Source organism: Papilio machaon, chromosome 23, assembly GCF_912999745.1.
Source record: "Papilio machaon chromosome 23, ilPapMach1.1, whole genome shotgun sequence".
In the NCBI taxonomy this organism is placed as follows: Eukaryota; Metazoa; Arthropoda; class Insecta; order Lepidoptera; family Papilionidae; genus Papilio; species Papilio machaon.
In genome coordinates, this window is record NC_060008.1 from 3,677,628 (window position 1) to 3,692,651 (window position 15,024).

Here is a 15,024-nt window from a genome sequence, read left to right on the forward strand (position 1 = left end):
TATTACATACAGACATTCCAATTTTATTAATTAGTTGAGTATTGTGTACTTTGCAGGAGAGTACAAGCTGCCGGAGGGCGTGTACCTGTTGTTGGGCTTCAGTGCAGTAGACGAGGCGCTGCTGAGGCCACATACCGGCCTTGGTGCGGAAGACGCAGTGCGCCTGCTGCAGCACTACCTGCACTATCTACACCCTGAGGACGTTAGTAACAATAATAATCTAGTCTAGTAATACATTTAGCCTACTAGTTTTTGCCCGCAACTCCGTTCGAGCTGAATTAAAAAAACTTAGTAAGTAGAAAACAACACATAGGTTCTTCCAGACTACGTTCTACATCCGTTGATCCGTTTTTGGACCCTCACATAAATGGTTATTAGCTTATGGTGTCATAAAATAATAAAATCTACTTAAATATTCAATAAAAAAAATCTTTTTGTAATATTTCATGTTATATGGCCTAATTTTAGTCCTCTTTCCCTTCCCACCCTTTTCTTATAAGGAAAGGATGGGAAGGGGAGGTGTATTTGATGGAGGAGGAGATGCATAGGAAGGTTTAACATTCTCTTTTTGTGCGTCTTCTCCTTCGTCGATTGAGGGTAGGCAACGCATCTGCAATTGCGAATTTCTATGGGTGGCGGTCGCTTCGCCATTTCGGCGAATTCACGTGGCCGCTTGCTCGTTTGCCACCTTGTAAAATGAAAAATAAATAGTTTATTATGTCTTGATTACCATTAACTTTAACTTGGCCCTAAGTTAGTGGTAAGAGTCTTAGTCAATGTTACTACATTACTTAATTATAATCAAGTAATAGAAAACAAACTTAAAAATGACACATTTTAATATTAACCCTAAATGCGTTTTATATTACAGAGTAATTGCACACTGACTCTGTTCAACATCAGCAATGAGAATGTGATAATATCTGCGAGCGTACCACCGCGACAACAGGAGATCCTCAGGGAGGCTGGGGAAGATCTGCTCGATAAGGAAAAAGTACTAAACTTATTACATCATCATCAGCTCCATAAACGTCCCTACTGAGGGGCTCGGAACCTACCCCTTCACACATATCATTGAATTTCTTCTCAGATATGTTTCAGCAGCATCACGATGTTTTCCTTCATCATAACAACGTCGGATAAATGTACATATGTAAATCGAAACTCGAAAAACATTGGTACATGACGGGATTCGAACCCAAGACCTGCCGTCAAGTCAAGTGTTTAACCTCTGAGCCACCGACGCTGTTATCATTACATACATATAAAAAAATTGACTCTTTTCAGAAGTCTATCACTTGAATAGAAAAAGACCGAAGAAATTATGTATGGATGGATGGATTGTGAAAGGATATATGCATGAATGGTAGACTCCAGCAACAACAATATCTATTGCACTAATGAGCCTCACCTGGTGAAATACCACGACCACAAAAAAGACAATATACTATACACAATCTGATGAGTGTGGTGCCGGAGGCCTAATTTAAGTCCTTATAAGAAAAGAAAGGGATTCGACAGAGGACGGGACACATAGGAAGGGGAAATTTTCTCTTCCTGTGCGTCCCCTTCGTTGATTAAAGTGGACAACGATTGTTTCGCTATTTCGGCGAATCAGGTGACCGCTTCCTCATTTATCACGTTATAACAAAATACTGTACTGTACTGTACTGTATCTAGTTACAAATTTTCAGGAGGTTTGATTGTTTTCAGGAGGCCTGTATTGATGTGTTAAAGATCGTAAAATCACGAATTAATTCTCAACACGAAGACATCTCTTCTCATCTTCTACTTTCCATCTTCAAGATTGCTGAAGTGGACGTAGTATATCCAGCACCTCCAAGCTCCTCAACTATAATGAACAAACCTCAAACATATATTTATATGTTTATAACATTAATTGTATTCATACAAAATTTTAAACAAACTATAATATTTTTCACTGTAATTTTTAATTTGTTTACGAATTTATTTAATTTTCATATTACAAAGAATTCCGAAAAAGTCGTTCCTTTAAATATGAATGTTATCAATGTTTTGGGAAAAAATGAATTTATTGTTAATATATTAGATATAGTGAAAATGCACAACGCACTCGCTTTAGATAACGCACAACACACTATAAGATATATAAAAGATATATATGTAAATAATGTAACGAAACATATCAAAGCTGTGACATATAATTTTAATATAAATGTTGTGTATGCAATTGATAAATATTTTTCTAGAAATGTATATATTGTATTTTATTCTAAGCTTTTTTTGGTATATTATTTTGTCACACGTCCTGTTCTTATTGATATAAATTCTATAGTTTAGGACTGAATCTAGTAGTAGTACGAAGACTGAAGTTTTAACTAAACATATCATAGATAAGTGTACTTCTTTTTTTTTCTATAGAACTGGTGCTTGTAGGTTCTTAAAGGCTGGGTTTTTTATAAATACTATGCCTTTAAACTGTTAGATATATGTTTTTCTTTATATAGACATTGATGAAAATGTGCTTTAAATGTTTATGTCACCGTCTTACGAACTTCGTTAGTTTATAATCTAACTAAGTATTAAATATTTTATATTTTTTAAAGTAAATTCATAATTTATCGGTGACATATTATTTTAACATATAAATAAATCAGTCTTAAGATCTTACTTAATATATTAATCTTTAGACCACTACTATGCAATATAGTAGAAAAAACATATTTTTATTTATTTTTTTCTAGTTTTTGCCATGTTCTAATATTGTGTCTTATTTTTTATCTAGGGTGCTTATATTTGTTTATATGTGGGGGTCTTTCTATGTAAGGTGTATGTAGACAACATATAACATAGTGTTGTAGTATGCTATAAGTAGAAGCTGTTAGAAATCGCCTTTCTGTTAGATAACTATGTCATAGTATGTGAATGCACTGTTAAATTTATATAAAGGTGACATAGCAACTTTATCATTTATTTTAATATGTTTATATTATTCATAAATATTTAAAAGTTTATGCACTCCATTTTATTTATATTATTTAACCAACAAATGTAAATGTTTACCATTTTATTTTATCTAAGTTCAAAATTGTTTATTGTTTACAATTTTAATTACTGTAATTTAATTAATTTGATTAAAAATATTGACAAAATTGATAATCCACAAAATATTTATTCGATTCGATAAAAATAATGCTCGAATGTTTTGAGGACGTCTTTGATAGTTTCAAATTCAAAATTTTATATCTTAATATATAAAATTCTGGTCCCGTAATGTTAGTTAACATACTCCGAAACAGCTTGATCTATTTTTATGAAATTTTAAATTCATATTAATTAGGTCTGAGAATCGGCTACTATCTATTTTTCATACCCCCAAGTAATAAGGGTTGTCCACCTCATTCATTTTTTTTGGACAATTTTTTTTTTACTCCAGAAATTTTCTAGAAATAATTTACATGTCAAAACAACATTTGCCTAGATATATTTTCTGCTTTAAAGTTGCTATGTTACCTCTTAGTGAGTAACTTAGGATCACTTAGATGAATGTTTTCCTTTGTTCTGAGACGCGTAAAAGGGTATATAACGTATTGAAATGGTAAAGAAAGAAGCTTTAATTTGTAGTAGAGTATTCTTGTGTTCTAAAGAGTTTTAACGAATGTAGAGCCACATTTAGAATATCTTATAAATGTTTAGACTCATTTATGTATAATTATCAACAATCTGGTTGATATTTTTGATATTTTTCGCCATACGTTATATTTTTAAAATTGTATAAAAAAGTGTTTCTTGTTACATTTAATTGTAAGATCGAATACATATCATTTTTTTTAGAATAATTAGGTAATTGTTTTAGAAAATTGTTGCTACTGTCGGTATTTATTTAGCGAATTTTGTAATTTTTTTTTTTTCATGTGCAAAGCTTTTTGATGGATGTATGAATTTAGTTTTTTAACATAATAATTTTGTTTTTGAATTTAGAATGTTAAGTATTTAAAAAGTTAACATATGTATTGGAGTATTGTTATTAATATTACGTACATTATTTTGTGTATTTAGTAATTTTAATTTATACAGATAAATTAGTTTAATCTTCACTTTTTATGTATATTTATACAAATCGTTATAATCTATATTCTGTAAGCGCGTCCATTTTGTAAAAAAAACTTGTAAAGCCAATATTTCTTTACAAAGATTTGCAAATATTTTTATTTTAACTTTTAGTGCATCGAAATTTCCAGAAGTAATTTTCTTACAATATAAAAACGCGCCACCTATCGAATAAACTAAGACAACGTTTCACGACAAGGTTTCAAAAAATTTCAATAGATGGCGTTACAAGTTGGTATTTTTATTATTTTCTTATCAACAGATCATTTTGTGTTAAAATTAATACAAATTAGAAAATAATAAAGAGCTTTATATTGTTTATTACAATAATGAACACTGTCAAATGCTTTTCATATTGAACTGGACTTTTTTTAATTTTTTTTTTTGTTTAAATATCACTAAGCGAATTAGCGAAATTGATTCGAACGATACATATCAATAAAGCTCAATTTTATACCTACTGTATATCTAGAATTAGATGTTGCGAAGCAAAATTGCGGAAATTCTTACTTAGCTTAGAATATAGAAAATATATAGATGTAATATTAAATAAAAAATATAAGCCAGATGTTTAAAGTGAAAATACTTTCAGTTATATTTTAAACTCTAAATTCTTTTAAGCTTCAATAATTATTTAAACAACACTTTTATTCTTTGGATGTAAACAGTTTACAAAATATTTTTATTTTACTGAATATTACGCAATTTTTGTTTTTAAAGGTCAAATAATTATTTAAATATAAAAGGAATTGATTCAAATATTTATTATATTTTTAACATAAATATTAATTTGCACACCTCATGCCTTCCATGTACATAAAAACACTGTTATAAATATTATATATGTTACATAAAATATAAAATCACAAAACTGCACATTGAAATTACATCTTACTTAAGTTTACGATAAAATTATTAATCAAAAATAATATGAAATATTGAAAATTATTAAACACATTTTTCACATTCAAAATATTCAAATATAATTTTAATACGCAAGAAAAAAATTCTTAAACAAAATTAAATGCCCCGTTTACATAATTCCAGTCCAGCGAAGATTTCGATTGCTGGACTGGAATAATTTAAACCCTGCATAAAAGAATATACACACATAAAATTCATGTATATATTAATATTTTTAAACGAATTCTTTCTAGTTAATATTTAAATTATTTTTTATTATTGATTTCAATGTTTCATTTATTTAAAACAATTAATATTTTTAGTAGAAAATTAAATTAAGTATTAAAATTTCCTTTCATTTTCTTACTTTTGCGACTGTAATTGATATTGTGGCTATAGTTAATATGAGTGTTTAGTTTTAGTGTAATAAATTGTTAATGCAATGTAGACTCTATTTATATGAAGGTACACTTCAAATTCATACAACCGGCTAATTTAATATCGGTTTGGAAACGAAACATTATGTTAGAAATTAACCGCAAACATGTTCAAGAGCCCGCAGACAAGACTTTTTATGCTCCAATAGTTTGATTAATTAAAATATAGTACGTACTATGTTGACCCTTCGTAGGAACAATAAAAGGGCTTGGTATTTATTAGGGCTTTTAAACCCTAAAAACATGACCAGGAATATAAATAAATAAATTTCCACTCCATATTGTGCAAAAATTAATTACTTTGAGCACAATAGAAAGTTATTTAATATAGAAAGCTATTGGAGCGCTTCAGACCTGTATGTTTATATTCTTGGTTTGACTATACATTATGCCAAATCGGTGACATATCACATCCATACATGTTCATACTGATTAAGCACCTGATTGAAGTATCGGTCGAAAAAAATTCTTATCTGCGGGGCTCTTATTTTTATGTACTTAAACTAACCGAGTGATTTCAATTTAAAAACATATATATAGCTATTTCTATCATTCTTTTCGAAAATAACAGAGATATCTTTGTACAATTGTTTCACCAGTGGAAACCAACAGTTAGGTAGATTAATAAAAAAAATCAAATCATTAAAATAGAAGAGTTTAGAAATATTCAATCAGGGTAAAATTAAAACTTGTCTCTATTTACCTAAAATTTTATTGTCATTTATCTACATTTAATTAATTAAAATACAATTTTAAATATATCTTTTAAAAAAATATAATCACAAAAGCAATAAATTAAAATGCACATTAATTAAATTGAAATATTTTTTATCTGTGGAAAAAATCAAATTTCTATTTTATATTCCGTATCTATACAAAACATAGACAAATTTTCCAAATCGATATTGAAATAAATTAATAAATTAATATTTGTGAATACACGGCACTGTAGTGATATGCGTAACTGAGCTTTTAAAAAAGTAAATAAATTGTTTTTTTACACTATTATGACATACGTATAAAATATAATATTATTTATCCACTTATTCCTCGCGAGGTGATTCTGTCATCGTTTTGTTGTAGCTAATATAAACGGATTCGTATAAAAATATCGGTCGTTTCATTTATTACCTTTAATCTCAACAATGTAATCTACTAATTTCTTTCTGATTATTCTAACAGCATATAAATTTCTAAATTTACCATGCTGTACTATTCACAAAAAATATAAATAGTTGAGTAACATATAGACAAGAAGAAAAGAAGTTGTATTCGATTAACTTTTTATGTAAATATTTTAATTTAACTCGCCTCATTTTTGTTCTCCGAACAATCCATCTAGAAGTATGTGTCCATCGTTATTAATTTAAAATTCGCGCGCATTTATTTTACATAGCATACCTTCTCAAACAGCGCCATGAGTTCAACTGCAAATCATGCGCATCAAATTACGTCATAGTTTCTCACGTGACGTCATTCAGTTTGGAGCTCGTTATCTCTTGAAAACCTGATCATTAAGAGTTTTTCTGGCTTATATTAATACTACAATGTTTCTTATATATCCTAGTTATTATTTATAGTAATTTGTGCAAAAAAAAGTCAAAACCCGGCGTATAAAGAATCTGTCCGCAGCCGCAGCTCGTTATTTTTGCGGTACATGCGCACGATTATTACAAACTTTTCACGAAACTGATGCGATTGTGGTTTGTTAGTGTGTGTTATAATTTGGTGTCTTGTGATTAAGTGGACGAAATTGGTGCAGGAGATAATTGGGAAGATAGAAGGTAACTTTTATAATTATTTTTACGGTGTCCAAGTTGTCCGGCTTTTGTAATACATTTCCCAAACGAGAGTGTACCTATTAATAATAATAAAGCTTTATTCATTCCTTACAATTTATAAGTTTTACGTAGAATACTTATAAAACATTTCATTTTAGATATAGTACATGTGCAATTGCTAAACAGAAAATTAATAACATTGACTAAACATTATGCCAAATATAAAATATGCACTATTAACTTTATCATTACAAAAACCCTTTACCTAAGTAATGAACAACATTTTTAAATATAAAGTTTCTAGTTTATTTTTAATTGCAAGGACCGCCTAATGCGGTTAAAGCCTCCTCCAATAGCTAGTTAAGTTAAAATAACTGGTTTTGTTTACTTTTCTAACATTAAATTAAAACTGTAATGTTAACTGTGTAATTTAATCCTCAGATGTATGAAATTCAAGCTATTTATAATGATCAGCATGAAACCAAAATATAATAAGTTGTTTTACTCTTATTCTATTGGAGGGTTACTCTGCCTACTCTACTAGTCTACTGCCCCCGCGATGACAAGCCTTACTGAGGGAGATGGATGTGGAGCTAGTACCTATTAATACTGAGACAAAATCCTAAATAATATAGATTGTCCGACCTTTCTACTCAAATGTCCGGCCGAACTGGCTGGTCGGCTGGCCAGTATAATAAAGTTGTGTGAAAAAGGGTTGTCGTATACCTACTTCGGAATTAATGTAATAAAACTTAATTTTACAGTAAAACGTAAATGTATAGTAAAAATTATTTGAAATTATTATATCGATATTGTTGATATTTGGTTTTTGAGAGAAGGGGTAGAATAAAATGATTACTAAAAATGGTTTTATTAGAATCTAATAAAAATGTGAAATACAAACAAGAGTTAACCTTCTTCTTTGCCAGGCAATATGCTCGTTAGTAATTACGTCACACCCACCCTTCCGATCGATAAGTCTGCCAATGTAAGAAGTAGGACAAATAAAAGACGGTATTAGAAGCAAAGAAAATGTATTTACTTATAAAACAACAAACACAAACTCAGTCTTAAATGGCACTGCCGATACTTTGGAAATGTGAGTACTGAATAATACACTTAAAAGCTAGGGAAGGAAAATTCTTAAATAAACGTTTACTTTTCTTCTTTGTGATCGCTGGTACCTTCGTTCTGGTCTTTGATTTCTTTACGAACTGGACCCGTTTGTGCGATAGGAACTTTTCTTTCGCCCTTGATCGACTCTGGAACCGTTCTTGGCGCAGTGATGGTTAAGACGCCATCTGACGACAGTTTCGACTCAACAGTTTCGGGCAGCGTGCCTTCTGGTAATGCGTATCTTCTGACGAACTGCCGAGATACGTAGCCATGTTCATCTTTCTTCTCTTCATGTTTACCTTCAACGATGATGTAGCCATCAGCAGTCTTCACGGAGATTTCTTCTGGAGCGAAATGCTGAACATCTAAGTTGATTTGTAGTTTATCAGAGTCCGCTTTGATACTGGAGCCCAGGTCTTTAGCTGCTGCAGCAAGATGGCGCCATGGTCTGTAGTATTCCCTGGAGAGCAAAGGTCCAGCGGCCACCGATAGAAGGTCGTCGGGGGTCAATGCTAAGCCGAAATGCTGGTCCATAAGGCGGCGGGGACGTCCCAACGCCCAATCGTCGAACAAATATGGCAGCAGAGACATTTTTCTGGTTGTGAAATTTGTGATCGCACTCGAAAATTACACTAGCTCGTTTGCAAACAGAATGACGCTCCGACTCCGCGCGGGCCTTTTATATACAGCAAAGCGCCATCTAGTATTGAGTAGATAATTCTGGATCCGATTCAAAACAACAGAGGTGCTTAACTATGAAGTCGCATGTTTTTCATATTTTGTCACACAATATAGTTTCATCTTTTCTCAATGTTTTATTAATCATTGATGTAAAAGAAAAACATTATACATATTTAAAAGAATGTAGAAGGTATCATAGTTTAATGAAATAAATAATTTAAATTATAAACATATTGTATTATGTTTTTATTAGTAGCAAGAATTTGCTATGGCTTAAAATATATCCAGACGATCTATTGAATTTTAAAATACATGGTATACAATATGTACGTTTTATCGTTACAATATTGTTTTTGATATCGTACCTATTCAATTTACCATACGAATAAAACAAAAGTATTATCTTTAAGCCGTATTCCGTGTGTCTTTCCGTTAGACATATAAATGCAATAATCTTATTAATATTATAAATGCGAAAGTTTAGATGGATGGATATTTGTTAGAAGGTATCTCCGTAGTGGCTCAAGGGATCTTGATAAATTATAGCACATGTAAAGAACATAGCCTAGAAAAACACATAGGCTTTTTTTCAAGCTTTTTTTTACCGCACGAGCGGAGTCGCGGGCAACATCTAGTTATAAATAAAACAAATAGTAAATGTTTGATTAAAATAAGCGACCTATAAGTTGGGCGCCGCTGAACTATCGCTACAAGGTCGGAGTCGTGCACTTTCGCGAAGCGTCTGGCGCGTCCGCTAGCGCCCGCCGCGCCGCTGAGTACATTCTCGAACATTCGGGTAGGTCATGTCCCTACCACACCAAAGACACACCCATATTATTACGTGCTACTATTACGTTGTTCTTATATGCTGAAATAACTCATTATTATGTTATTTTACTTTTTTAAATAACGTTATACAATTAATATCTATGACAATAAATTACGTATTGAATCAAATATTTTTTCTATCGTTCCGAATCTGTATGACAGATAATAAATAATTTGTTAAAAAAATAAAAAATATCGTAGATAAAGCTGTAAGATTATTTAATATTTTTAAATTGAAAAATATTTTGTGTCTTCACATCTATATACGTTACGTACAAGAACGTTATAATTTGTTAAACGACAACTTTACAGGAGAGCAATTTTAAACATTGCGTTGACATTTCAATATGAAATTAGAATTTATCAACGCTTAAATGTTAGAATTTGATCTGATGTATGGTTATGGTTTAAAAAATATCACTTTGTTCTCGTAAAGAGGCGATATGAAACAAACATGGGGACCGTGTAAAAACAAAGTAAATACAGACGAAATACGTTATTATTTTTTTTTGCTAACGAATTTTAAGTTTATATAATTTTTAAATTGTATTTTTTATATTTTTATAATATTTTATTACCCCTGATTACTTTTTCACTTACGGATTAATACAAAATACATATTTGCTTTGTCTCTTATTATTAAAAATTATCTGACTAATATTATAAATGCAAAAGTTGGATTTATGGATAATGTTAGCAGCTAACTCCAAAACAGGTAAATGGATCTGGATGAAATTTGGTGCAGAGATAGATTCCTTTCTGATAAAGCGCAAATGGTACTTTATAAGTTTTTTTTAATTCCACGCAGACCAAGTAGCGGGCAAAAAGTAATATTTATATAACCTTTATAAATGTTGAAAACATTGCTGTGGTATTTTTAATGCCAACAATGACGAGAATGCATCGTATTTACAAATAATTTTTGTTGTTATGTCTATATTCTTGAGATAATAACAAACAGAATACGAAGAACATTCTGCACATTGTTATCGAAAAATAAACAAGATACCATAACCGTGGTTATACACTGCCGTACAAAACATATTGTTACCTCTGTTTTTCAAAGGGTATATTTTGATGACTATGTTTTGTTTGTATGTATGTGTTTAGGCAGTGGAATCCAACGGTTATATTGTTAATGGTATATACCAATAATCAACTACGAAAGACGAGACGATCAATGAAATTGAGTGTTTTTTTTTAAACGTTGTATTAGATATCTTAAAATAGGTTTTATTTCACTTTAAAGTTGTTAGAAAATCAGTCGTCAGTCAGAAAGTCAATAACTCGTTAACCACAATGTACCTATTTGTCTGCCTCTATCGATCCTATTAATAACAAGTAGAGCAGACATGAAAGTTGGCGCATGTGCAGACCACTCGCTTGTTAAAGGCAAAATCAATTTCCAGAATTATGTAGTCTTAGTTTAAAATATATATGTATATATATATTTACTAAAGTTGTATAAAAAGTTAATAAAACGTGCAAACAACTTTGTGATAATTTATTTTCACTATCATCATTCTAGAATTAGCTTATGAACATTTATTAATTTATGAGTACATAGACCTCTATATCAAAGTATTGTTTTTATTTAATTTGTTGTTATCTGGCTGGAAGTACTGTAGATATGAGAGAAAAATAAAAAAGTTGATTCATGTGTTTATAATGCAGAGCGCGTAAATTGAACTCAGTCTGGCGATGTCTGGAATATTCTTCGAAAAGGTTCGACGATTCCATAATGGCGAACCTTTTTTCTTTTTCTTACGTAAGATATTTTTGTGCCTGCATTGCGACTTTTTTAGTAGACTACAATTTTATTTCAAATAAATAACAATTTTAATGTAAACAGCTGTTTTTTTTTTGATAACATTACTCACGATTAATTTAGTCAAACAAAAACAAAACTCACGCCCGTAACCTAACGGGGCATATAGGCTTTCTAACACTTCACGTGTAACAAATCAGTAAATACAAAGACATTTTATAAAACAAATATTATCAAAGTAAATTTAAAATTAGCTTATTTGGTTTATCGCGTATTTCTGAGACCGAAATCCCCGTATGAAATATATTGTTATCTCTGTTTTGTCAAAGTTAATGACAGGGATGACGATATGTTTAATACGGAGATTTTGGTCTAAGAAACCAACGTTAAATTATTACCTCTTAAGGTTACAGAGACAAAAAAACATCGATTTATTGTAAACAGGTTTATTGACTTTAACTGCATGTTTATACAACTGCCAGTAACATCGTTACAATGATTAAAAAGTTCTCGAATGTTAAAAAAATGACAATAACAAATCGTAAACGCTACTAACTCTTCCCTCTATATACATTTATGATATTAGTTTATTTACATTTAAAAATATAAACACTTTTACAAAAGTAAAAGACACACATAATGTTAACACTCGTCACAAACATAAATTACATCTACCACAATCTATAATTAAAATGTTAAATGAAAGTCCTTACTATATGGCTGTAAAAATTTTTAACCACTTACCGAAAGAAATAAGAGAAGAAGTAGAATTCATTAAATTTAAAAGAAAATTAAAACATTTTCTAATAAAGAAATGTTTTTACACTATAGAAGAATACTTTAAAAATTCAAAACAATTTAACCTCTAACTAAACTCTAATAAGCATGCACACATAAGGCAATAAATAGGTAACGTATATTAAATGTATTTCTTTCTTTCTAATGTAATAGTTTAGTAATTCCTAGTAATAAGTAATTTGTATTGTATGTTAAAAAATTATATGTAACGACGCCTGGAAAAGGCAAAATGTTCAAATAAATAAATAAATAAACTTTAAGGATTTTGATTTGTATGGACAAATAAATCAATACGCGATTAGTCTGTGTCGGCTCTGACTTAGGTACTCGTAACATGTATGTAGCAACTATACAACCATTTAGTAGGGCATTTTTACTTAAATATGAATTAGTACGCTAGATTTACTCGCTAATAACTTCAAAGTCCTCGACCGTAAAAAACAAAGCAAACTATTCCGATACTATTATAGTGCTAGTAAATGTTGTTTTCATTTTCAATCAAATAAATCCAGAACCTTCTAACTCCTGCCAATATAATTACTTACTATTTATACTATTTTGGGATTTTTACTTTCATTTTTTAATTTTTTATGTTTTTATCTATTAGGTGACTTTATTAACATGCTGTTAAATATTGTCATTAATTAAGGAAATGAATTGTTTAAAATGTTAACCTTAATAGTTTTAATTCTTCAAAATTTACGCTCAAATTGCGAAGGAAATAGCTAAAATACGTCTACATCATAAAATACCAGTCAAAACGTAGTTATTGATTAATTTGTTTACGTGCCGAATTCGCCGGCCGGCACATTCGTGAAATTTCTATCCAATTCGGTTCGGGCGTTGCTAAGCAACGACTTTTTAATGTTGTCAATGTGTGCGTATGCCCGGTCACGTTCGCCAATAACAATTCGTTTCGAGAATTTTCTACCTGCTACTAGATGGCGGTATCTGGCGGGTATATAAGCAGCCGCGGCGCGCGCACTGGCATGAATTTTGAATCAAGCAACTGAACTGTGCGAAGTGCGAAGCGCTGCGAAGCGATTTTTACCAAACTATCTTACGAAGTGTTTCTTATTTGAGTGTGAAGTAATACAATAACAATGTCTCTGCTACCATACGTATTTGGTTTCCAACGTCCAAGCCGCCTCTTGGATCAAGAGTTCGGCCTAGCGTTGACTCCTGACGACCTGTTAACCGCTGCCGTCAGTCCGTTACTATCCAGGGACTACTACAGACCATGGAGGCAGCTAGCAGCCGCGGCTCGGGACGTCGGTTCAAGCATCAAAGCCGACAAGGATAAATTCCAGATCAATTTGGACGTGCAACATTTTTCGCCGGAGGAAATAAGCGTGAAGACGGCCGATGGTTTCATTGTGGTCGAAGGGAAGCATGAGGAAAAGAAAGACGAACATGGTTACATCTCTCGTCAGTTTGTGCGCAGGTACGCTCTACCAGAGGGCTGCAAACCCGAGACTGTAGAGTCCAGACTGTCCTCCGACGGTGTACTAACTGTAGTTGCTCCAAGACAACAACAACCAGCTTTGAAGGATGAAAGAGCCGTGCCCATTCAACAAACCGGACCTGTGCGTAAAGAGATCAAGGATGCCAATAACGAAGAAGCCAAAAAGTAATTACAAAGTTCCATTATCTTCTCGAATGAGTATTTAAGTTTAAGACTGATTATGTATGTTTCCAGTTTGTAAAATTTTTGTACCAAACCTTTTGTTTACTTATAAGTTATAAACACATTTGTAAAATTTTTAAAATAAATTTTTTGTTTACTTAAATTATGTGTTTTTCACTTTTTCAATTGAAGTTACTAGGTTACAAGCTATCAATAAGTTAACAACAGCCACAGCAAGGTCCTTTATAAAATACAATTTTATAATCAATTTAAAAGTAAAAGTATCTCATGTGTTACTATGGACTGTTAAATATATCTGTGCCTTATTTCAATAAGGTGTGTTGAACCGTTGCAGAATTGTCGAGTAGATACATTAATCAAACGTATCCCACGAGAACCGTATACATTTCCAGGATCATAGGTAGCCTATGTGTTCTTCCAGACTGTGTTATACGTCTAAACCGAATTTCATAGAAATCCAATCAGCCGTTCTGGAGATATCTTAACAAACATCCATCCAAACATTCTTATCTTACTTCTTACTAATATAAATGCGAATGTTTGGATAGATGGTTGGGTGGATGTTTATTTAAAGGTATCTCCGGAACGGCTCAACGGATCTCGATGAAACTTGGCATGGATGTAAATCATATTCTGGAAGAACTGCTTATTAAGTTTATTATTAATTCCGCACGGACGGAGTCACGAGCGACAGGTAGTTTATAATATTAGTAAGATCTCTAAGGAGACTGATGATTAAAAACTTTCACAGTAAAAAAAAATCAAGTATAGTGTCTATTTAAAAATGATCAGTTTGACAATTCATTTGACGATGCACTAGAAATGGGTTGAGTAAAATCGCTTTCGATTTTCGATGGCTGTTCTCATAGAACTTACAATCGGAAATTTCATGATTATTGTTTTTAAATTAAAATATAAATAATAATGTTTCTTTCTATTATATTTTTTTTCTTCAAACCTACATAAAGAAAA

General features: G+C 31.1%; 3 protein-coding genes across 3 annotated transcripts in view; 2 read left to right on the plus strand and 1 right to left on the minus strand.

Annotated features, from left to right (window-relative positions):
- The window catches only part of LOC106715316, a 28,699-nt gene extending 26,591 nt beyond the window's left edge, over nt 1–2,108 (plus strand). Inside the window, exons 12-15 of the mRNA XM_045683800.1 lie at nt 57–202; nt 872–994; nt 1,714–1,886; nt 2,072–2,108. Coding sequence (XP_045539756.1) covers nt 57–202; nt 872–994; nt 1,714–1,886; nt 2,072–2,108 — 479 coding nt within the window. The remainder of the gene's footprint in view (nt 1–56; nt 203–871; nt 995–1,713; nt 1,887–2,071) is intronic.
- Nucleotides 2,109–8,230: 6,122 nt separating this feature from the next.
- LOC106715321 (protein lethal(2)essential for life) lies at nt 8,231–9,006 on the minus strand. The gene has a single exon (XM_014508600.2). The coding sequence runs from the start codon at nt 8,918–8,920 to the stop codon at nt 8,369–8,371; it is 552 nt and encodes a 183-aa protein (XP_014364086.1). The 5' UTR covers nt 8,921–9,006; the 3' UTR covers nt 8,231–8,368.
- Nucleotides 9,007–13,375: 4,369 nt separating this feature from the next.
- On the plus strand, nt 13,376–14,148 carry LOC106715322 (protein lethal(2)essential for life-like). Its single transcript, XM_014508601.2, has one exon. It carries the CDS (start codon nt 13,508–13,510, stop codon nt 14,036–14,038), a length of 531 nt encoding a protein of 176 aa, XP_014364087.1. The 5' UTR covers nt 13,376–13,507; the 3' UTR covers nt 14,039–14,148.
- The last annotated feature ends 876 nt before the right edge of the window (nt 14,149–15,024 follow it).

What these genes read in the sequence shown, in the direction of transcription:
- LOC106715321 (XM_014508600.2), bottom strand. Translation starts at nt 8,920, where the DNA reads ATGTCTCTGCTGCCATATTTGTTCGACGATTGGGCGTTGGGACGTCCC.
- LOC106715322 (XM_014508601.2), top strand. Translation starts at nt 13,508, where the DNA reads ATGTCTCTGCTACCATACGTATTTGGTTTCCAACGTCCAAGCCGCCTC.